General features: G+C 41.6%; 2 protein-coding genes and 2 non-coding genes across 4 annotated transcripts; all 4 read right to left on the reverse strand.

The window, feature by feature from the left end:
• Positions 1-1,459: 1,459 nt before the first annotated feature.
• znf143a (zinc finger protein 143a) lies at positions 1,460-6,963 on the reverse strand. Its single transcript, XM_030765835.1, is given in 15 exon segments — positions 1,460-1,587; positions 2,588-2,698; positions 2,894-3,032; positions 3,164-3,296; positions 3,655-3,921; positions 4,023-4,202; positions 4,334-4,459; positions 4,842-4,917; positions 5,021-5,143; positions 5,217-5,281; positions 5,658-5,864; positions 5,960-6,037; positions 6,420-6,503; positions 6,627-6,713; positions 6,849-6,963. Coding segments are annotated over 15 exon segments (1,872 nt in total). The 5' UTR covers positions 6,961-6,963; the 3' UTR covers positions 1,460-1,503.
• Positions 6,964-9,162: 2,199 nt separating this feature from the next.
• Positions 9,163-23,640, reverse strand: ipo7 (importin 7). Its single transcript, XM_030766207.1, has 25 exons — positions 23,465-23,640; positions 20,748-20,829; positions 18,387-18,540; positions 18,074-18,232; positions 17,822-17,978; positions 17,400-17,489; positions 16,375-16,469; positions 16,084-16,168; positions 15,858-15,992; positions 15,521-15,620; positions 15,255-15,331; positions 14,495-14,611; positions 14,227-14,316; positions 13,649-13,814; positions 13,240-13,400; positions 12,924-13,052; positions 12,406-12,472; positions 12,161-12,286; positions 11,865-11,962; positions 11,646-11,741; positions 11,289-11,509; positions 10,886-11,094; positions 10,559-10,765; positions 10,351-10,467; positions 9,163-10,263 (listed from the first exon to the last, which is right to left on the reverse strand). Exons 1-25 carry the CDS (start codon positions 23,546-23,548, stop codon positions 10,166-10,168), a joined length of 3,120 nt encoding a protein of 1,039 aa, XP_030622067.1. The 5' UTR covers positions 23,549-23,640; the 3' UTR covers positions 9,163-10,165.
• LOC115806239 (small nucleolar RNA SNORA23) lies at positions 14,709-14,903 on the reverse strand. The gene has a single exon (XR_004025141.1). It is a non-coding gene; the product is annotated as a small nucleolar RNA SNORA23 (small nucleolar RNA).
• Positions 16,785-16,965, reverse strand: LOC115806238 (small nucleolar RNA SNORA23). The gene has a single exon (XR_004025140.1). It is a non-coding gene; the product is annotated as a small nucleolar RNA SNORA23 (small nucleolar RNA).
• Positions 23,641-23,883: the final 243 nt, after the last annotated feature.

The raw sequence follows: 23,883 nt of genomic DNA on the forward strand, positions 1-23,883 counted from the left end.
TTTGCAGGGGAAACAGAGTTCTGCAGTTCCTCATGATGACATCACAGAGAAGAGAGAACATCCTCTATAAAACTCACACCGTATGTGCATGTAGTCATCCTCTAACCAGGTATCTAATGTTATATATGACCGCATGGGCATAGAGAGCACTCTGCCTTTCAACAGAATGACAGCTGAGACCAATGTGCTGCACAGGGCAGTCTTGTATGTCAGTTTAAGCCATGTGAATGTATGAAGTTCGCATACTCATCCACTGAGCCAGGTAAGGGCTTTTCCAAGCACTTAATAGTATGCAAGTAACAGCCATGTCTATTCCAATCTTCTCCAGCTTGCAGAACTCAGAAGCATATCATAAACATATTCATGACAGTATGAAACTTTCCTGTTATTCTCTGTCAGGAATATACAGTTTATTTAAAAAAAAAAGGAAGAAAGATCTACTCACTGCTAAAATGACACATCCAAATGAAGGTAATATGCAGCAACAAAGCACACTTACCTGTGATGGGCAAAAGATTTCCTTTTCAAATCCAAAACCCAAGTGCATGTCCTTCTCACAGGAGGCAAAACAGCAGTCAAAATGACACTAAGAAAACCCAAAACAAACACTAGAGGGCAGAGGTGCATAGACAGCAGAGATATCTCCCAGCAAGGTGTCACCATGTGGCACTGGCTCATGGATTGCATTGGTTTGGCTCTAGTGAAGACATCTCCATATGTAGCTTACACCTTACTGCAGTAAACTGTGAACTAATACTGATGATCACAATCAAACCAAATACTAAGCATTCCAGGAGGTAATGTGTGTTGAAATAAATAAATAAATAAATAAGTAAATAGTTAAGTCATTTTTGTGAAGTAAGGTTGATTTGACTGTAACAAAGAAAAAGGTTATTTTCATTCTAAAAACGTAATAATTTGGTACCGACAAAGGGAGCAGTGTCATTTACACCTGCGAAAAAGAATATTTGTAAGAAGCAGCTGCTCTAGATATTCCACCCCTGAAATTTATGGAATATTGCCTCTGCAACCCATTGAATAGTACACAACAGCCAATGGAAACATTCCTCTCTACATGGGCAACATAAGGTGCCTGAGACTGTGCTTAAAGGAATAGAGCATTTGGATTTGGATCTTTAACTCAAACTTCATCAGTTAATTCCTCTGCAAAAATTTAACATTACAATTCTGACTTCCAGTGACAGCTGTATTCAGGTGACTGTGAGAAATACATTCAAAATGTAGTAACTAAATCCCATGAGTCCCATCCTTAGTTCACTTCAAAAGCATTAAATGTCACTCATTTACTGATTTTGATGTCTTGTTTTATTTTTAAAAACATCAGTGGGTGTTTTTGTTTAACATTTCTACAATAAGTATGAAAAATACGTATGTACACAAATTGTACAAGAAATTCATTTTCAGTCCAGGAAATCATGGTCAAGAAATCATTCCAATTTCTTTGCAATACTATTTCTCTCCAGTTCTTTTGTGTGTCAGTTGTCATGCCTCCATTTCAGGTGTGTCTCCTTGTTGTATTCTTGATGCTATTCTTATTGCTTCTTCTATTGATGTTTGTTCATTGAGCTTCAGAGATTTAAAAAAAAAAAGTTTAAAATAAGTCAGATTTAAAATCAGATTTACACAGATGCACAGGCATACAGTAAACCAAACACAAAATTAATATGCTTAATAAATAGCTTGAGTTAAGTGGAATACAATTAGAGCTGTAAGTCTTCATTGGCCAAATGATATTTATAATGTATAAGAACGAGAGATGTATTGGTTCATCCTATCCACGGTTAAGTTTGTACCTTGGTTTTTGGGCCATTGTTTGGTTTCTGTCATGGTTTGGATTGAAAAAAAATGAAACTGCAAAATGATGACCAACTGCACTGATCTTTTTCAGATCAATATGTGACTACTCTGATATATAACATGGTCCCACTTAGAGAACCCTACATTTATGTTTGTTTATGTGGGTTCATACATGCCAATATAACCTATGTTATGTATTGTCTGAGTACTGACACTATGTGTTTTGTTACTATTTAGAATGGTTACTCATTGACATTAAATCAGGTGTAACTGTTTGTTCGGTTAAAGCATGGGTGCACCACTTGATGAACACAGTGCATATATTCCTTGGAGTGAGAAATGAAAAGAAAAAGAAAAGCCGTACTGGCTTTTTTTGTTTTGTTTTGTTTAAATTCTGATGAACTCAGTTCTTAAAGACCAAAAGCACAAACAGTGTGCCTGTGCCAAGAATAAGTATTCCCTGTAATTTTGCAACACATAAAAAAAAAAAAAGCCCTCACAAGAGTTGAGGTGAAATAAAAATCTACTACAGCTCACTATACCTGTACCATGAAACGAACCAAGGGCTACAGAACTTCAGTTTTTGGTTTCGTTATGAAACCATTACACCCATAATAACAACTGACACTGTCTGTAGTGATGAATGTAAGAAAAGGCTGAAATAAGATGGTTAATGTAAAAAAACATGGTACACTTGGGACGCCCTTTCAGCAAACATTTGTTGGACAATGAGGTGAATATTTTCACAGCATAACTGATGAAACCTTACCTGTACAGCGATCTGTGTGCCGTTGGAAGTGGCCAGTAAGGTAACTGGATGAGGGGCCAGGGCCTCCTGTGCAGTCTGGAATGACGCCAAGTCTGGTTGTAGAATGGCCATCTGAAATATGAAGACTCAATGTAACTCATAGTGAGTTTTAGATGAAACTGGCTCCTTGTCTTTACCTTGGGATGGTATTTTGAAACAAGAGCCTATTCTGGTTTTCCAGAGCCTGTCCTGACAATGCCGACAACTGAAGAAGAGATTGGTGGTAATCTGAGGGTACTTAGTATTTCAAGAGCATAGAGCACTCACCTGGCTTTCTGTGCCATCTGCAGCCACCATAGTAACTGAGTGAGCTTCCCCTGAGGACAGCATGGCTTCACTTGCTGGGACAGTGATTGTAGTGCCATCTTGAGTTACCATGGTGATAGTATTTCCTAAAACCTGTGACGTAACATTGCACATTAATATATTAATAAAATTTTTCAAACACTGAACTGAAGACAGTCAAATCTTTTTGCTCTTTTGCTATTGGAGCCAAAGGTGTTGAAGTCAAATGACAAACATCATTTTCCTCCTTATGAGGATTTGTAAATGCAGACCTGCTGAGCCCCCTCTTGTGTGATGACTGTCAAATGCTGCTGCCCCAAGACTTCAGTGGTCCCAGAATTCCTCTGCTCTGGTTCTGTCTCATCCTTCTCCACAACAGTAAAATTAATTGCAGGATCATCCATGGCCTCTAGGTCATTTGCAAAAGAAATCAGAGTACTGAATTCAGATGGTTTACCAGAATTTGATGCAGTGTTAGCCATCATTACTCAGACTTTATACTAAACTTCATAAGATTACATCAGACCCTACATCAATTAAACTTTGATTAAAATTAAACTTTAAAGTCACATGCTGCCTGAGTGTGTACTGACGTAAGCTTTGTAGTTACTATACATATTTATGACAAGCAACAGTGATGAATACAGCTTTAATGTGACAGATGCAACTTGGACAGATCATATCCAAAATTAAACTAAATAATTAAACTAAATCTTTATTAACCAAATCTTTTAAGTGTATCTAGGATTCTTATTGTCCTTTTCCTTGTAACCAGTTCTGACCTGTTGGAGGCTCAAAATAGCCCTCCTGCTCCTCCTCAATAGGCTCGGAGTCATTGTGAGCTGTGCGCTTGTGCATAGCCAGGGTGGAGATCTGCTTGTAGGTCTTCCCACAGTGATTACAGTTGTACGGCTTACAGGGTGTGTGAACCACATGGTGCTTGTACAGACTGGAGTATTCCGTGAAGCGCTTGTCACAACCGGGGGCAGTGCATACGTACGGCTTCTCTCCTGAGGAGATTCACGTATAAACAGGGACAAGTTTACTCCAATAGGAAAGCAGCGTTTTTTGTGTCAGACCAAGTGTGAGTTAAATGTCTAGGTCATCTAACCTGTGTGAATCCTTATATGATTTTTGTAATTGGTGGCACTGGAGAATGCCCGGTCACAGCCCGGCTCTGGACAGTGGTAAGGCCGTTCTCCCGTGTGGGTGCGGACGTGGACTTTGAGAATATTGGAGGTAGTGAAGGATCGTCCACATCCCTGGAAGGGACACAGGAATGGCCTCTCTCCTTAAAGCATGAAGAGCACAAGTATCAGCCACAGCAGCTCTATCCATATCAAATATACACCGCGTTACAATGAAACATAAATATGACAATCACAAAACATGAAGGATCAAATATAACAGGCTGTAATTTACCTGTGTGGGTTCTGACGTGTTTTTGGAGGTCCCCTGAGGTTTTGAAAGACTTTAGACAGCTCAGTACCTGGCAGCGGTAAGGTTTCTCACCTGTGTGTGTTCTAATATGACTTTTCAAACCATATCCTACGAGATAAAACACACACACACACGCGCACACACACACACACACACACACACACACACAAAAAACCCAAAATATATTGTGTGTATACATATATATATATATATATATATATATATATATATATTTATATATATATTTATATACACACACACACAACTCTGACAGAGAGAGCTAGGCATATCCAATATTAAACAGGTTTCAAACCAGACTAGATTGTGAAATGTGAGGAAAAGCTTTGAACAAAGTCATATTACTCACTCAGGTCTCAGGTCACTCATATTAGTTTTTCAGGTTAAAATTAAAATTTCTCTGGTGTTGCCACTTATACAATGGTATGAAAAATGAAATGCAGCAGCAGCCAAAGTGAAGAGAGGCTGTTACCAGTAGCAAACTTCTTTCCACATCCAGGCTTATCACACGAATATGGCCTGTCCCCTGTATGAGCCCTTTCATGTACCTGATGAAACATAAAACCAAAGCAATTTTAGAGCTTTTAGTGTACAAATCTACAGGTTTTGTATGAACCATATATTAGTATTGTGGCCATCAACCACACAGACCTTTAGATGGTGTGCTGTGGTGTAGAGTTTTCCACAGCCTTCATAGCCACAACGAAAAGATTTCTCTGCAGTCTGCTGTTCTTTAGCCGTACTGCGGCTACCTCCCTGGCCCTGAAGCACAATCTGAGGGGAAGAGATGTTCAGTATACAATCATTAACAAAAAGAAAACAAATCTCAGGTTAAACTTTTAAATACCTGCATCTGAAGAGCACCCTCATGTTCATTTGTGATGATCCCTGAGTTAGAGACACACTCAATTTCTTCAATCTGTGAAAATAAGTATTCTAAAGTCATAAAAGTGACTTCAAAAATGTCTCAAATGTATTAACTGGATGTTATAAATGATCTATTAAACATGAACAAGTTTGAAATAATTATTTGCCTCTTGCTCACGTGGCTCTCTGAATCTCTAATCTTTATTTAAACTTTTATCCTACTGTTGGGGCCAATAAGGCTCTACCTTCTTCACATAACATCTAAACAAATCTTGTCAACTATCCTCTTCAGAGGGTCCTGTCAAACAGTAAAGTGTACGACAAGTAAGAAAATTAAGCCTTAGGATCAATTCAGAGAAAATCTAGAGAAAAAAACTGTATGGGTGCAGATAAGATTGAATATTATTGTGGTTATATTGACAAGGACAGAATACTTTTTTGCTGTACTGTTCCAATACACTAATGGTCTCTGGGTCAATGATTCCCTCTGCATGCAGATCCGCCATTGGGCTGTCAGTCTGAATGGTCAGTATAGTGTTGCCCTGGGCCATTGGCACAGTATGCTGAATATAAGCGGTTGAGCCGTCCTCAAGCTGCACAGCCTGTAGAGCACTGTGATCAGAAGTCTCTAAGAATGAGGCACAGAGGAAAAAAAAAATGGTAAAGCTAGTTCTGCATTAAAGTCACTAGCTGTTATGGCACATCATGGAGAAGAGGTCAAACCTTTTGGAGTGTGTTGGATGTAAGCGGTCGTGCCATCCTCCAGCTGTACGGCTTGACCATCTTCCAGTCTTATACTCTCTCCACCAACCACATCGCACAATGGCAAGCCTGTCCATCCATTTGTTTCTTCTTTAAAAAATGTGTACATTTTGGAAATAAACCAAGAATCAAACCTGAGTGACAAACTGTGCTGTGAAACTACACTGCTGTAACCTGCAATCTATATTATTGTTCATCTCTTTTTCACCATATTATAACACTTCTTAAATTTGAAGTAACTCTCCACAGAAGCTATAACAGGGTAGAGGAGCAGGATTATCATTTGATAAGTCTAACATCAATTGTGTTTCTGCATCACAATTTTGTTTATATAGTCCTAGTTTTTCATATTGCTGTTCCTGAAATTGCCCGACAAGCTAGAGTCAAAGTGCATAAAATCTTATTTCATTGGAATACAGACCTGTTTTAGCCACTGAAACATGGTGAACATAGGCTGCTGACCCATCATCCAGTCGCACAACTTGTCCCTCCACTAAGCTGCCATCTGAAATGAATGGGCATATGTTTGTGGAATAAAGCCCACATTCAATACCTGCAGAGTTTTAAAAGCTTACAAAACAATTAGACATACAGTGAGATTTTAAAAGAAGTGGTAAGAAAGAGATACCTTGAGCACTGTGTGGTATATATGCTGTAGAACCATCGGCAAGGGTTACAGCCTGGAGACTGACAGTGTCAATGTTTTGATCACCATCTAAATAATAACAAAAATGAACTCATTAAGTAAGGATTAGTAAACATGATGATGAGGGTTATCTCTCTGTTCTTCTTCTAACCTTGACCAAATTTTGTGGTTTCATGGCAGCTGACAAAGGCACCAAATCCTCACCTGAGACGGTAACGGCTTCAGTGAGACACAGAGTGACCTGCTGGGCATCTCCATCCACGTGCTGGAACTCTTCGCTGGCCTGTGTGTCCCGGTTTATCTGAGCCAGCAGCATGACTGATCTGCAGTGAGGAAAATTACGATCGCGTACACGCGAAACTTTAATGCTTGTTGCACTGCACTCTTATGTTCTATTGAAACCTGTTCAAATGTATCCGTATCACCTCAGTAAAATATCAAAACACATACTTATTTGCCGAAAAAGATCTGATTTTGATGTCAAGAACGAATAGCACATTTGAGATTATGCTCTACATTGTTCACGAGAAAGAGAAACAACAAATTCTTCAAATGTGATAACCATGTTCAATAAAAGGCAATGGTTGATATATGTGCTACAGTACTGTAATTTTCAGTGGGCATAAGGAAAAGTACACCTTAGCCAATAGAAAAACACTTTGTGATTACGGTTTAAGACTGGACATTAATAAGTTCAAGGATTCAGGCTTGCTTAGAATTATTTCCAGTATATTGCAGTATTGCTATGATGCCAGCTTTAGTTAGTAACGTATCGGTACTTCTGGGTATTGCAATTCTTATTGAGAAGATCAAGAACTCACTTGTCCCTTCACATACTGCAGTTGTAATGTCGTTTAATGTGTTTCAGTAGCTTTAAGTTGCTGCTGTTGTAGCTAACTTCACAAGCTCTTCAGTGGGGGAAACGTGGTGTGTGGAACAGAGACCATGGCTACAGCTTCTGCAGTTTATGTAGTTTTAATTTATCAGCCATACGCTCATACGACCTAGAAGGTAATCTACCTTACTTATTTTCACAATACCGCCTAGTTTGTCTAAGGCACCAATAACGAAAGCTAATCCGTAAAGACAGCTGTAACTGGCAGGCTAGCGGTTCTGATTCCTTTGATCGTAACCAGAAGTGTTGCTACATTTGCAATCTACATTGCTAACCTACCCGTGAGCTACCGAGTGATGGTAAACACTGGTTTATAGTTTCTTACCTCAGACAATGGTCAATGCTTACATGAACTGTCCCTCCAAAAGATCAGGAAACAATCGCTGATTTCTGCCCTGGAACATGTATATGGTAGGACGCGATCGTATCTTCTCTCATCTGATTGGCTATTAAGCCAAAAGAGTAAAATCAAAGCAATATGGTAGGGCTAAGACCATTTCAATCATTCGAAAAGAGGCATTGCATAAATAACACTATCAGAAACGCAGTTTTCGGGGTTCAGCTCTAAAATTAGACTTATTAGTTTGACAAAGTAGATATGTTATCTCCGACCTTGAACAACAAAACTACAAACAACGTGGGACAAATTTATTATTATTGTTGTTGGCGAAAGTTGATGCCTTTGTGTCCGTAGAGCTGTACACCGCTGTTCTACAGTTTTAAGTAACATGAGAAATAGAACATGGGCACAGCAGCTGGTAGAACTTCATGGGGGTGCTTCAGAAAGCGGGTTTAGTGAGAACTCTGAGCTGGTTAACTCAGAGCAAGTAGTAAACATCCTAATAGAAGAGCCCGATGGTTTTGTTATGCTAGGAGAATGAAGCCATAGGGCTCTTCTACTAGGAGGTTTACTACTTACTCTGAGTTAACTAATTCTGAGTTTTCACTAAACCCACTTTCTTGACACCCCCCCCCCCACCACAGTTCCCGCACAAATGTTTATTTTTAGGGCTTTCAAGCCTGCCATCAACGGGCTACGATTCCGGGCGTTGATACCACATTTTATACACGAAACAGTCTGAGCAGCAGCTGCAGAGTCAAATTAAGCAGTCACTTCAAGATAGCCTTTTGGGAAAGATTTTGACGTCAAGTGAAACGAACCGCCAAAATCCTTAGTGACTGTTCTACCCCCCGCCCCATATTCGACAAAAACTATTTGTAATAAAGTATTCTTCTCTTACTCGACTTTACCAATCTGTCGGGAAAAATTATGCGGTAAAATGTAGTATTACAGCTGCTGCTGCTGTGGCCATATTTCTGACTATGAAAACAAATCAGTACATATTTGAAAATGTATTACCATTGTATGATTTACTGACTGGCTATTCATATATAATTTAAAGGTCACCGCAACACACAAACTCGGTCAATATTACACACACACCAGGACTGATACTGTCACCCTTGTACCACGCCTCAAGGTGTAGGAAATTATGAAGGGCAACTTCTGTGTGAGCTCAGCTCCCCAGCTTACACAATTACACTACCCATCTGTTTTCACTTACTGCAAAAGATCAGTCAAAGTCTGCGTTTGTACACAAGCAACATTCCATCACAAGAGGCCAAACTTCATTTTTTTTTTTAATATGTTGTATATATATAGATGGTTTACCCATACTTCAACCAAATGCTTGAGACCACCACGATCCAGTCCAATTTTACATGCTTCAATGAAGTACTCAAATGACTTTCAGTGCTCACAACACAATGTCTTGTATCCACATTGAACACCAAGAGCATTCTCTTTTTTGGAACTTTTCCAGTAGAAGCAAGAGATGATATTGCTTCCTTGACCGTAACCAATCCATGTGACAACCAGACATTAGACAAGCCATTATGTCCTTAAAGTAACAAAGTTACGGTATATTTTTGTTTTAAATAGTTTCAATTGTTTTTTTTTTTCCTTAAAAAAAATTGCAGTCTGATACAGAAGGCTTGAGACCTGAACATTATGAAAGTGCTAGTCATTAATTTACAGATATCAGGCATCACATAGTGCTATGACAAGTATCCAATATGCTACATTTGAATACGTTTTGTTGACACCTTACAAATGCCTCTGGGTGTTTTGCCAAGCTATTTCAAAATCAAGAATCTTGGCCTGTATATACACTGACAGATATGAGATTTTTTTTTTTTTTGATGCAGAAAAATGCTGACACACTACTGCCAGAGGTATAATGTTATAGAAGCCTTTTGGCCAGTACAGTGAAAATGATTTTACATTAAATCCCATTATCAATTTCTATTTTTAGCCTCCATTATGTGTGAGTGGGGGGAAAAAAGAGCTGCCATCATGGTATCCCTCTGTTTTTGGATTCCATAAGACGATGGTGTTCAGCGCTTCTTTTTTCACTTGCTGTCCACTGAAGCTCTTGGTTTGTTTTCCCAGCCATTGGTTGCATTTGGTTGCCTTCCCACATCTTCTGGTGCTGTCCAATTTGATAGTCAGATTGAAGAATGTGTGAAGAACCAGTTCTGGAACCACTACTTGAGGGAACAACACAAGCTTTTTTTTCACTTCACTACAATCAGTCAAAGAGTTTAGGAAGGGGGAAAGGATGACTCAATTCATTCCAGGAGCGCTGCCTCCAAAGTTGAAGTTGGTTGGCACCACTGGAACTGTGAACTTATATCCACCGTGTTTTTCAATCATCTTTGATTCTGGAGACAGAATGCAAAACATGGAGTTAGATTTCAGGTTGCTGGTGCCCATATGCTACTTTTAATCAACAGTATTTATTGGCATACCGTGAGCTGCTCGTCTCTGATCTGCAAGTGTGCCGATGTCCTGAAGCTGTTTTCCCTGTTCCTCATCAAGGTTTTGCGCAAGCGCCTGGTACCAAGCTGGGTCACGGCTCTGTATGTCTAAACAAAAAGAACAAGGAATTCACTGAACATTCACAACCTTGCTAGAACATCTCTGTTATAGGGGTTCTTATTTGTGAGGCATCCTTACTTTGTAATATGGCTTTGAAGATCTGGTACTCATCGACTGGGTTGTCTTCATCATCAATTGCTGTAGTGTAGCCCTCTAGTGCGGTCTCCTCTGCATCGTCCTCCTCCCAGTCTTCATCATCACCATCCTCTCCTGCATGCTTAGCTAACATTTCGAGGTATTCCTGGCCCTCTTCATCAATGTCATCCTCATCACTGCCAAGTTCAGCTGTAGACCATGACAAATTTTAATTAGAACATTTTAAAAGTGGCATGAGGTTTCATAAAATGTTCTATACGAGTTGTGGAGAGACTGATTACATTTTTCAAACTTTTATCTTTGACTCACCATTGTCCTCATCCTCTTCTCCATCTTCATCATCCTCGTCATCCTCATTCTCATGCTCGGCGCGGCAAGCATAGGCCCTCTTCAGGCCATTAAATAGCAGAATGGCTGCGGGGAGCAACTGACCAGCCACTTGGTTAATAGCCTGTGGCCTCTGTTCCAGGTCAATGAGAGCGCACAAGCCCAAAACACACATTTTTCTGTCATGGAGCCTGGGTAAAGTGAATAAATAAATTCAAACAGGAATAAATACATGCAACATACCATCATACTGTTCAAACTCAAGGACACATTACATTAATTACACAATTTGACTCTGACAACAATTCACATTACAATTTGAAAGCATATTTGGTATAAAACACATGCAAGCAGAAGCAGTTTCCAGAACACAGTGAGTACATACCCAAGGAAGCAGTCAACATCTTTGAGCCACTGAGAGATGAAGTGGTTGGTGATGGGCTCAGTGTTGTTGGGGAAGCGGAGGTTCTCCAGGGTGTTGAGGAGCAGAGGAGGGCTGTAGTATAGTGCAGCGATGGCCACCTGCAGGCACATGGTCCTCAGCTCGCTTGTCTTCACTTCCCGTGTTAACCTCTCCAGTGCTAATGCGACAAACAAGGGCACAACCTGCAGAGAGATATCGCCAGACTCGTGTTAATGGCATGTCAATGCACTGTTGTAACGACCGCAGTTTTGCAAGGTCATCAAAACAAGAAGATAAATAATACATATATGTGGTGGCAGTATTATCCAGGATGCATACCTGGTCAATACCACGACCTTTGCATTGCAAGATTATGACTTCCAAGAGTTTGGCTGCATGACACTCTGGGTCTTCCCCAGCATCTCCTGTTAAAATCTAGAGATTGGTTGATGAGTTTGGGTTAAGAAGACTTTTTTTTCACTTCCATTCATGTAAAAATAGACAACTTAAAACTCTAATATCATACAATGATAAAGAACAAAAAAAAGACAACACTACCTTCTTGCACATGCTGTAGATTATTTCAAGGTATTTGGTGTCGGATAACAGTGTGTCTGTATCAACTGTGACATAGTTGTGGAGGAGTGGCATCATGTCTAGGGGAGAAAAAAAAAAAAACATGACATACTTTAGAGAGCCACCATAAGCATGTGTGTTACCCCAATCAAGTGTAAAATAGCTGACTCATTTCACTTCCGTGAGTAAAAGCTCAGGGACCACGTGTTGTGAGCTGCCTGATTTCCATTACAGACTTTTTTGCCCAGAGTGCTGAAATGTAAAGATGCTCTCTGTACCTGTGAAGTAGTCGAAGCCATCCTGCTCAAAAACCTCAAAGACAAGAGGGAGGAGCTGCCACATTTGTGGTGATACTTGCTGGCATGTCAGACTGTGGGCCAGGGACAAGATCTCCTCATAGAATTCTGAAATACCAGCATCACAAATGCAGGTGAGGTCCCGACACAAAATACAGTGCACCGTCAATCAGTCACCGGGAGAGGCCACTGGTGGAATGTGGTGGAACTGGAAGATCAACACTCACCCAAAACATGTTGCTGTAGGACAGTTCCAATCACCTGCAGGCAAATGCCTTCCAGCTGTTGTGTAATCTGAAATGGTCCAACAGGACAGTTACATTACTGAAGATGTCCCCTACTGAGTGACTGTATGCCTAATTACTATTTAACAGCACTACTGTGAAACTGGGTCAAGTATTTCAGGGAAATTGAAGAGAAAACAGCAGCAACCAAACTGTGAGACGCTATCCTTAAAGAGACATTAGTTGTGTCAAAGTGTCATATACAGATGGTGTCAGCAAATGAAAATGAAATCTTTGAGCCGATTCTAGCCTTGGCCCAGTGGTTTCTCTGTGCTAGCAGGCAGACTGCCACAGCTATTTCAGCTTCAGGTTGTATGGTACTTTAGCGTGTGCTGAAGAGCAATATGTGTTCTTGTGGGCGGCTGAAGTAAGTCTACATTATGATGCACGCCTGAGAGAATGGGTGAAATCAAGGCTATGCGACTGGCTCTCAGCTGACGAGTGGGCGGCTGACTTCTCACCTCTTTGTGGTCCTCCACCACACTCAGCAGTGTGTCGATTGTGTTGAGGATGCCCATAGCTGTCACTGCTTTGTCATCTCCCCCTTCCTCATCTGGTCCAGTCTGAATGACCTGGTTAAATGTCATGGCCTGGAGGGAGAAAGTAAGAATGGCTTAGAGTCGAAGATGGAGGGTTGGATGGGTTCACTTGTACTTCATCATCTGCATTACACCATTGCCAGCACAAACTATAGGACCACAGATTGAAATCAAGCTTGGAGTACGTCATTAAAACTCCTCCAGTTTAGTGACTCAGAACCCAGCTGGATGGACCTACCAGATGCTGTGTCATCTCCACGGCAATAGGAGTGACCTCTTCGCTGTACTCGCAGATCATCTTCTGGATGACGTTGGTGAGGTCATCGTTCTCAGTCTCACGCACAATGTGGAGGAGGGCCTGCATCACTGGTCTGATGAAGGGGGTGACGTACTCTTTGGCTGGGAGACAACAGTAAGCAATTTTAAGTCCGGATTTACAAGAAATTACTTTTATTCCAGTCAATTTCACACCAAGTCAGTGAAAAGTCATTGGGTGGCATGTAAACGTGTCAGATTCATTAAGATTATGAAAGGGCTCTTGGAAAGCAGGGTACTATGAACATGCTATTAAGAGGTGAAAATGGGTGCAGTGTTTTGCATTCTCTGGGCATCTGGTCTTGACGGAAAGAGAAGTGTCAGAGATCTACCTTTCTCCTGATTGCTGATGAGGACCTGCAGGGCAATAGCAGCCTCCACTTTGACAGGCATCTCATTGTCATTGATGAGACAGAGGCGAGTCAGTTCCAAAGCCGTCTGCAAGTTCTGGTCACTCTTGAACTTGACTTCGCAGAAGTAATGAAGGACCCAGCAAGCCTAAGAGTAAGTGGATTGAGATCAAAAGACTGAGTGCCAAATTTGGGTTACAAAGAAAACAGAAAAAGTCTTTTTCTTCTCTTCAGAACAGAAAAAAAAATTGTTCAAACTTGCTTACAACAAATGATCTTTGGGGGAGGGGCAACATAGAACCATAAACCAAACCATTAAACCATAGAATTTTGCATCACTGCAGTTGTGCTGACCTCAGAGGCCTTCTGGATGATGCCATTATTTTAAATGATTTAACTGTTAATGGCCGGAGATTATTACGGATTACGCTCACTTGTCCTGCCTGTGCCATCATGAATCACACGATAAAAAGATTAAACTGTTGCTTCATCAGATGTACGACCAGAAACACATTGACAATGCTACCTGCCAGAAAAGCAGCTGAAAGTTGGAGTCTTACCCTGGCTCTCATGTAACCCAGCTCACTGCGGAAGAGAGGGAAGACATGGTTCTGCAACATGAATTCCATCTGGTCTTTGTAGATCTTTTTCTGCAGAAGAGAAAGAGAAAACGGATTTTTATTAGTCAGAATTCAACAAAGATCACTTTTTTTCCAAGTTTATTTTGATGGTCTACACTGCTTGACTTATGTAATATTAAATGGACACATGAGACACAAACACAAACAGCAGATGTGAAGTGTCTGATAGAGCCTGCATTAACTTTACCTTGAGCAGAATTTCAGCCAGAGAGCCAATCATGTGGAGAGCTCCATCTTTCTTGCGAGGATCTGAAGCGGGCTCAGTGAGGATCTGGTAGCAGAAACCCATGGTCTTTTGCAGGACCTACATCACCAAGATCACAAGTCAGGGGATAAGAAATGTCACTGGTAACAGTCCTCAAAAAAAATAATAGACCTGTGCATTTGGCTGCATTTGAGACTTTTGTAGGAGAGAATGGAGGCTGGCCAGTGGGAGATGGTCACAGAGACATGGTCACAGAGACATCACTAAGCCAGTACTATGATCTCCAGTGACTCTATGGCTACAGGTGTGGTGTGAGTACAGTCACACAGCCTGTAAAACACAGACTGGAGACTGTACTAAACGCAGACTGACACTACGCACACCTACCACCCACAGCCAGAAAACTACAGGCAATGAGAACAAATCCAGCACTTCAGACTCTTAAACCTTCTGGTAGCAAATGTAAAAACTTAGATGCGATTTCACAAGCTTGTCTATGGAGAACCACTAACGAGATAAAAACAGTCTAAAGGCTAAAAGTACATTGGGCCAAATTGCTCTGGAAGGAGAAACAGGCATTCAGCCCTTTGCAGAGCTCAAAATGCGTCAGAGCAGTTAATGACATCATACAACAAGCAGAGTGCTACTGGGAACACGGTGCTCAAGCTTTGTAAAGCACATAACCGTTAAAACACCATTTCCACATTCTCATTTCCACAAATGGAGTCTTCTATATACTCACTTCTTTCCTTTTATTACAGGCAGTGAATAACAGGGTCTGAGCAGCCGTGGTAGGAGAGATGAAATCCTCAAACACGTCTGAATAAAGACAGGAAGGGGGGGGGGGGGGGAGAGAAAGGACACATTTCCTACTTAATGTCTCTCTGAACTGTAAATGCCAAGGAGAAATGTAGCCACTCATATGTTCATTATGTAACGGTGCATGACTTGTACAGATGGGCTCCATCTGAGGCGGGAGCACGTAGCCGTCCAGTAAATAGCTCTCACCAAATTTCATGCGGATATACTCATAAGGATCCTCCTGCCACAGCTCCTCATCGCTGTCAGTGTAGCACATCAGTGGGAAAACTACATCCTGGATGATGCCCTGCAAGAACACACATGTTGTCATCAATAAAACAGCTGGAACTCAAAGAAACTGGAGGACATATAGAATAATAAGGGGAAAAAGAAGAAAAGCTGCACCAATTACAAGAATATGGAATAAAGCAGAAAAAAGTTCAATGGCAAAAACCGAAGTACATCTCAAATTGTCAGCTTAACATAACTAGACCAAGGGTAAACGTCAACATTTTATAATCTTCTCTGGATGGTATTCACATACCTGGATATGTGGTTTCAGGTTCTTCCAGGTAATAGCATGTGCAATCCCTTGGTTGATATAGTTCAGTGTCTGCTGTAGGACTCTTGGAGCTACATATTGCTTTTCCTTGTACTGATACAAGACCTTCAGCAGTACCTGCAATAGCAGAGAGGGTCAGAGGCAATCAGTTTCCTTTCCTAAACACATCAGTAAATAGACAGTCGAGTGACGTCACCCATGTCAGTACCTGCTGGGCTGCCACGGCATATCCCTTCAGGAAAAGCTCAGCAAAGTCTGTGTACTCTTTGGTTGTGTTGCCAGGGCTGCCATACCTAACATGTGACAAGAAAGCACGTTCAGGTTTTGTTTTGTACAAAAGGAATGACCAAACTATTTGCCCAAAATGTTCGGCACGGACAAATCATCAGATATGAGTCATCACTGAGAATTCCACCTCCAGTTTCCCAGAATGGAGCCTGAGATGGAGTGGAGCTTGAGCACAAACCACTCCATGAACGAGCAGTATAGCACGCAGTACCTCTCAAAGAGCCGGGCCAAGATGTGGAGGGCCCACTTCTTACACTTCCACCATGGCAGTTCTGGCCTCTCGTCCTCGTCGACCTGCAGGGTCTCCTGTGGGCCGCACGTAAGCACAGCAAGTCAAAACAAAACACAGCCAGCTATCTGTGATTCATACAGTCATCTTCTGTAGGAAAGAGGGGGATTTGCTGATAATAACAGGCATTTCAAGCATAAGCTATTATGATCTTGCCTCTTCACCAACACAACTTACACTCTAAACCCCTGTCTGAAAAATTCACTGCATGAAACAACGAACTGCAAATTTGTTCCCAAAGCAAATCAAAGGATACTACCAATTCTGGCAAGCTGTTTTGTTAATCTTTCTTTGTTCTTACAAGGAAATGTATAATCCTCCACATGCTTAACTTTTGTAGGAGAGAATGGAGGCTGGCCAGTGGGAGATGGTCACAGAGACATCACTAAGCCAGTACTATGATCTCCAGTGACTCTATGGCTACAGGTGTGGTGTGAGCACAGTCACACAGCCTGTAAAACACAGACTGGAGACTGTACTAAACGCAGACTGACACTACGCACACCTACCACCCACAGCCAGCAAACTAAAGGCAAAGATGATACCCAAAACTTCACATTGCGGTAAACAAAACAGGAAAAGAGACACCCAGGAACAATATCATGGAAAAACAATTCAAATGTTAAAACGGCTTGTTAAACTGCTATAGAAGGTACAGTGCCTTTTCGACTCCAATTCTCTCCATTCTGCCAGAGTCGTCATCCAATGGTGTCAGTACAAGAGTAGCACACTGCTAATTGGAGTGCTAACATGTGGCGCCAACAGAATCACAGCGATTGTAGTCAAGTTAGCACCTTCCAAGCCATCTGTCTTAAATGCAATCTCAGCTCTACGTTTCCTCTCGTCTACAGACAGATACATTTATCAGAGTACAAACTAGTGCAACTGGCCTATGGCATATCTGAAAGAGAGGCTACCACACCCTGCCCAACATCTCCATGTCTTACCGGAGGCACATCTCTGTCTACCACAGTCTTCAAAATCTCCATCCACTCAGTCAAGTTCTGCCGGTTGATCAGCTCCAGAGGAAGATTATACTAACCAGATGAGAAAAATCAGTCATTAAGTCTGTGACCAAACCAAACATATAATCAAGTATGGATACTTGATAAGATATGGAACAAAAGTCTAATCAATTGTTCTGACTGGTCTTTCCTGGTATTCAGTGTATCACATTGGCAGTAGAGCACAACCACCATAGGTAACTGAAGTACTGTATCATGAACCAGGGATAGCTCCACTAAAGCATATAACTTGTGTAATGACTTCATCTGTAGGTAGTAAATGACTCTGTATGTAAACTGTTCAAGAATGCTTTCATAGGAACAATCAGCTGCAAGCTGTCAAAATGCAAGTAGATGGTGTGTACCTGAAAAAGGGCATAGAGGATCTTAAAGATCTGTTTTTGCACCAGCACTGATTCACTGGAAGGATCGGGAAGCAGTTGGATAAAACGATCCTTTAGCATGGGCATAAAGATCTGCATGGCTGCCACCAGAGGCTGGCGCTCCTCAGGTTTCTTATACCTGTCAAAACACACATATAAATACATGTGAGATAGTGTTCCACAGACAAACAACCATAACCACCAAATCAGAGCTGATGGTGACTGCTCTCTTACTCATAGTTCTTCACCAGCTGGTAGAGACACAGAAGTATGCCCAGCCAGCAGGCACTGTTGTCAGACTGGAGGTAGAAGCCAATCTTGTCCACAATGGCTGTCCATTTGCTAGGGTAGTCGTGTTTAATCATGTGGTGAATACAAGTTGCAAGCTGTACCCTGTATAGAGAGGTGTTTAGATGTTTTAAACAAGTGCAGTGATAACCATACACAGTAAATAATGCAGTGTAAATTAAAGGACCGCAGAACTCAGGCTGCTTTCATGCACATACCAACTGCTTTTTAATTGAAGCTGATCGCTAAAGGTGAGTACCTGATGCGCTCTGGGGACTGGATGATTGCCTCCACGATGTTGTTTCGGATGAAATGCCGGTCTTCTTCTGGGATGTTGCTAGTGGGGGCCTCGTTGTTAGTGGTGTCGCCCTCACTCCAGTACTGTGTCACCATGTTCTTCAAGTAGATCACACCTGCAGGTGTAAAGCAAAGAGAGTGCGACTTCGTGAAATTGGTTCTTTATATGTTGAATATAGGTGCAAGACTCAAGCACTTGAAGCTTGATACGTTTTAGTAATGACTTGCTTTTGGGGGCTTTTTTTATCTAAAAAAAAAAAAAAAAAAAGCCACGGTATTTATCCCCCTGAAAAAGCCAATGTGCCCTGCTGAGAAAGATGAATGATTTAACATTAGTGAGAGTCTGCTCTGTGCAGGGCATTTTGAATGAGCACAGCCTGCAGGAGTTCACATGGCCAAGGCATTCCAGCCTTACAGCACTGCCCTCCCCCGATAGAACTGCTACCGAATAAGAGCAGCAGGTGAACCTCTTTGTCAAAGCCAACAAAAGGCCAGCACCTTGTTTCAATTCAAATCCCAAACCCCAAACTTTACCAAATCCTCATGCACGCCATACAATCATTGAAAGTCAAGTGACAGCACTGCCTTTTCCCACATGTGGGAGTTAGTGTCATGTGGCAGCCAGCCAGATGGCCTTCCAGATCAGCACGTCTGAATGTGCTGAATGTGGAAGGATGGTGTGATACGGCTCTCCAAACCAGTCCGCTCTCTCCCTATGGCTCACTGGTTCTCCAGAGAAATGGACGGGTTAGGAGAGAGCCATCAGACAAGAGACTGCTGACACAGATGTGTCCATGTCGCCGGATGGGAGTAATCCTGCTCGTTGAATGGTGCTGACAGTGCATCACCCTCAATGACCACCCCCACCCCCTCCTCGACCAAACCTAACCTGCTGAAATAGTCCAGCCAAAATAATCTCAGATAACTTGTGAATAATCTGTCAGCAACATACATTTATGCGCACGGAATTGGAAATATAGAGGATCTCCCATTCGTGACCTTCCGTGAAAAGCATATCCATTTCATCAGCGGAGAGACACACTCCAGCAGGGGGAACTGGGAAGAGCTCATGTGTCAGTGTCATGCTGGAGCTGTATTCAGCTCCTCCTCTAGCAGCTCATTTTACCATAGCAGCACCTCATTAAGAGACCACACAGGACGCACAACAAAGAGACTGGAGAGGGAGTTGCCCCTACCATTCTCCACTGCAAACAAATGCCAAGACATAGTACTGCCAAGGGGGGGGGGGGGGGGGGGGGCATCACTACAGGTGGTGCACCCAAACTTAAAATTCAATCTGGCCAAATTGGAGTCAGACGCCGCAGCTCTGTTGCAAGCCAGGGCTGTCATGGGATGGGGACTTCCTTTCAACAGCCCTTAAAATAAGGTGAGCTTAGAAACGGTCTAAGCCATGCATGCAAGTGTACATATTGCAATGGCTGTGGCTAATATTCATTGTTACTTAAACTGTCATAGTAGCTGTGTTTTATAAAAGAGAATACACAGGCCCTCTATGAAAAGGTTTTTTGTTTAAAGGCTTCTAATATCCCAAACATTTGAGGAATGTCCTCACGATGCTCTTCCTAGCCCATGAGAAACAGGGTTAAGAAAAGGTGGCCTGTGGAATGCAGGCACATCAAGGCCACGTCCTCCATAAGAAGGGAGCAAGCAGGACAACAAGGCAACTTACATACTACTCTTTTCCAGTTACACAGTAACAACAATATATCATCATTTATGCAATAAATACAACAAGTTGAGAACAACAATGAAAATACAGCCAGCTATGACAATGGTCATTAAATACAACCAAATGCTTTTCATTCCCTGACCCTGGTCAAGTAGTTCCTTTGCCAGAGTGGAGCTGTGATCTCAGGTTACTGAGAGACTGTAACACTCATAAAAATAGGCCAACAAAAAGCGAAAAAGGCTATGATTTATTTGAACTAGATAGCTCCATACATGGGAAGATATTTGAAAGTTCAATAGAATTTTGAGTCTAACAGACTTTCCAGTGCCTAGGATACAGCTGTAACTTCAGTGAATATTCATGCGTTTGGCTACAATAAACAATAACTGCATGCGAGTGTTTATCCTCTCAAGTATGGAAGCAGAATGTTTTCGGCTCTATGTCAACACATGACACTTGATACTATAACAGGCACTGGGGCAGTCATGAGGTGGCTTTAAAGAAGGAGCTCCAGTGTGAATCTCACAGACTCAACTTCCAAAATAGCCTCATGGCATCACTCTCTGGGTCATCTGGGACTTTCTTGCAAAAGGGAAACGGCCCATATCTTGGACCTATGCCCGAAGAGCTTACCTGCTTGTCGAACAGGCAGATCCAGCTGTTCAGACATGGTCACCTGCAGTAACGTGGAAACGAAATTAACCTGGGTGTGACCCTGTAAAAGAAAGCGCAGACCAGTTAAGTACTGAAAAAAGGTACAAATGTGCTGCCACAACAGAATATTCATGCAATACAGAATTAACAGAAAAGTAATTCAGAAAAGACAAATGTGGATTTGAGATTATAATTTTATTCATATCAACATAGAGAATGTGGTTCATCACAGATTTTAGTGTATGAAGTTTCAGGTCTTGTGTAACCAGTTATAGTAATCGATTGGATGATTACTCATACACCGATCAATCATTTCGGTTACTTGCTCTGCAAATTAAAATGATATGAGCATGTGCAAATCATGTTATTCAATAATGTCCTGTGTGTGCCCTGAGCCTCAAATTAGTGACACTTCTTAAGGAGCCATACACCACTCCTGGTTTCTGAAACCATGTTGGGCTGGGTTAGGAGGCAACATTTTGTTAGCAACTAATAACCCCCCCCCCCCCCCCCCCCAATCAAATTACAAACGAAAATTAAAGGAGCCAAGCTGAAAGGCCATGCAACTGATTTTCTGTATTCTGTTCTCTATCTGCAACACTAACTTTCACCCAGGAATCTAGGCCTGTTTCCCACATGGGCCTTTTGGAACCTAGCCAGCATAACGGCTGTCACTAACACAGGAGTCGATCAGCCCTAATCCAACCACTCATTGATCAGTGAGAGATCAGAACTAGGATAACATTAGAACCACTGTGAGTCAACTTGGTAGGAGGTTGGTTGACCTAACAGTTCTGCAGTTTTGGCAACTAACCTCACAGTTAAGAGTAACACCGCAGAGGAAAGTACAAAAATAACAGATATAACTAAATCGCTACAGCCGCTTACCCTGTACAGTTACTTCTGAACTCTTAAGTCTCTCCCTTACTGCCACAAAACATGACTCGTCTATTCTCCCGAAAATGATAATGCGCATTTCTTTCTGTTGTACATCGGTATTCAGAGACAATTGTTTTGTTCGGAGTAAAACAATGGAGACACCGGATAGATTTATAGCGTTCACGGGGCGAAGGTCATTTGCACCTGTTGATAGCACAAATGAGCAAAACATTGCGAGTGCCATTTCTGACATCCATGAAAATGCTTCAAAGGGGTTAACTTTAAAGTAGTATAGATGTGAGGTCAAACAAACCACCATTCAGACTGAGTTGAATTTTTTTTTACAAGCACGCATATTTAAGACAGTGACATCTTGCATCAAGCCGTTTCCTAAGAACACCACAGGAGCACAACATTACAGTAAACACCATCAACAATTTAGAAACATTAAAATCTATGTTATAGCTGGCGCATACTAAAGACTGTAAGCAGAATTTTGAATCCACCACATTCAGTGAATGACAAATAACTCACAGCTGGTTTTGAAACTTAAACTTGACATTAGAAATATGTATTTTAAGATATTAGCATGGAGCTAATGCCGACTTTTCAAGGGACTTCGCAAACAGAGTTCCTTCGTGTTGAGTGAATAAATATGTATACATTTTTAGCTGCATTTGTGAGAAAGGCGAAAAAGACAAGTCAGGCCAACTGTATTTCCGAAAAAAGAAATCATATATTGTGGAGGACACGATGACGTATGAATGTTAAACCAGTTATAGCAGGACAGCCAAGTTGACGCCAGAGTGCTGTCTCAACACTAACTTGCTAGCATCGCAACGTTGAATGCTTTAGTGGTCGATAGTTTGCTTAAAGAAAAGTTAAATCCTCAAATCCTACGAAACAACAACCTGTCTGTCCATTTTCATATACCACACATAAATCATTTAGCCAACGGACGTTTGGTAGATGTTAGGTAACACTAAGCTAATCGGCGGCAATAGCCGAGTTAAACGCGACTGATAGTTTCTTCAGCATGAACAGCTACTGTTAAAGACCAATCTGCGTAGCATGTAGCCATGTCGACTTAATCGTTAAATACCCTATAGCGCTTATAACAGGGCGTAGTATATTAATGTTTACGTACTCACTGGGATATGAACATAAATTTCCATAGAAACCATAACAGTTGACTAGCTTCAACGCTGACTACAAAATGACACGTGAGTGACTAGTAAAGTGCCAGCAAGCCATTTTGCTATCGAATTAGCACACTAGCTTAACATTGCTTAATAGTATGTCGATTAAACAAACTTCACTACACGTTCATCGTTTCTTTTTTAAAAAGAAAGTTGTACATCCATTAGTTACAACTTATAGAACCTGTGTTATTATGAATGACAACAGCACTATGCTATGGAGTACACTCATAGGACCTCCCGATAGCATCTAATCATCAATACTTCTCGGCTAACGTTGCGCAGCATGTTAGCACGGGCTACCGCTTGTTAGCTAGCTAAAGCTAAACTCCACGTTTAAAAAAATCCAAGGGTTTGGAAACGAACATAGTCACTTTCAGTTGTGGTCTATTGTAGTAGAACAATGTAAATTAGCAGTACGTTTAAATACAGGGGGGTGAGTCCATCTACTGTGTAATTGTCAGCGATATGAAATTATACCGAGCGAAAATCTGACACATCGTCAGTAAAAGTTAACACTGCACCATGATCACAACAAGACACCAAGCCATACTGCTGCGCAAGGCCCAAACCGCGCCGCGCCGCCACCACCACCATCATCATCATACAAATCTTTACCTCATTCAGTTGTCTCTCTGCGGCTTCACGCTGATTCGGGTCCATTGTGCCCCGCAGGGCCTCAATCAAGGAGTTGGGATCCATATCTAGATTCTGGTATGGCTCGGATTCGATAGGTTCAGCAATCTATGAAACCCCAGGCACTGCGCACATGGACGCACGGCTCTCTAGCTACCGGCGCGAAAGGAAGAAGGGTCTAGATGGCCCGGATAGATCAGCGCCAATTTCTCTCTAGCTAACTTCCGCTTTTCACCAGGAGAGCTCTTGGACTATGTAGTTTTTAAGATGTGGTTACGCCTACCACATTTGGCTGTCTTGATTACGGCAGACTGCAGTAAAGAAAAATGGAAATCTATCTATCTATCTATCTATCTATCTATCTATCTATCTATCTATCTATCTATCTATCTATCTATCTA

Source organism: Chanos chanos, chromosome 2 (assembly GCF_902362185.1).
Source record: "Chanos chanos chromosome 2, fChaCha1.1, whole genome shotgun sequence".
Taxonomy (NCBI): Eukaryota; Metazoa; Chordata; class Actinopteri; order Gonorynchiformes; family Chanidae; genus Chanos; species Chanos chanos.

Excerpts from the sequence above, each read along its gene's own strand:
- ipo7 (XM_030766207.1), bottom strand. The coding sequence starts at position 23,548 with ATGGATCCCAACTCCTTGATTGAGGCCCTGCGGGGCACAATGGACCCG. Across the intron at positions 18,233-18,386 it reads CAGTCCCCAGAGCGCATCAG|GGTACAGCTTGCAACTTGTA; the intron begins GTACTCACCTTT and ends CTCTCTATACAG. Across the intron at positions 12,287-12,405 it reads CCTACAGCAACATGTTTTGG|AATTCTATGAGGAGATCTTG; the intron begins GTGAGTGTTGAT and ends CTGGTATTTCAG.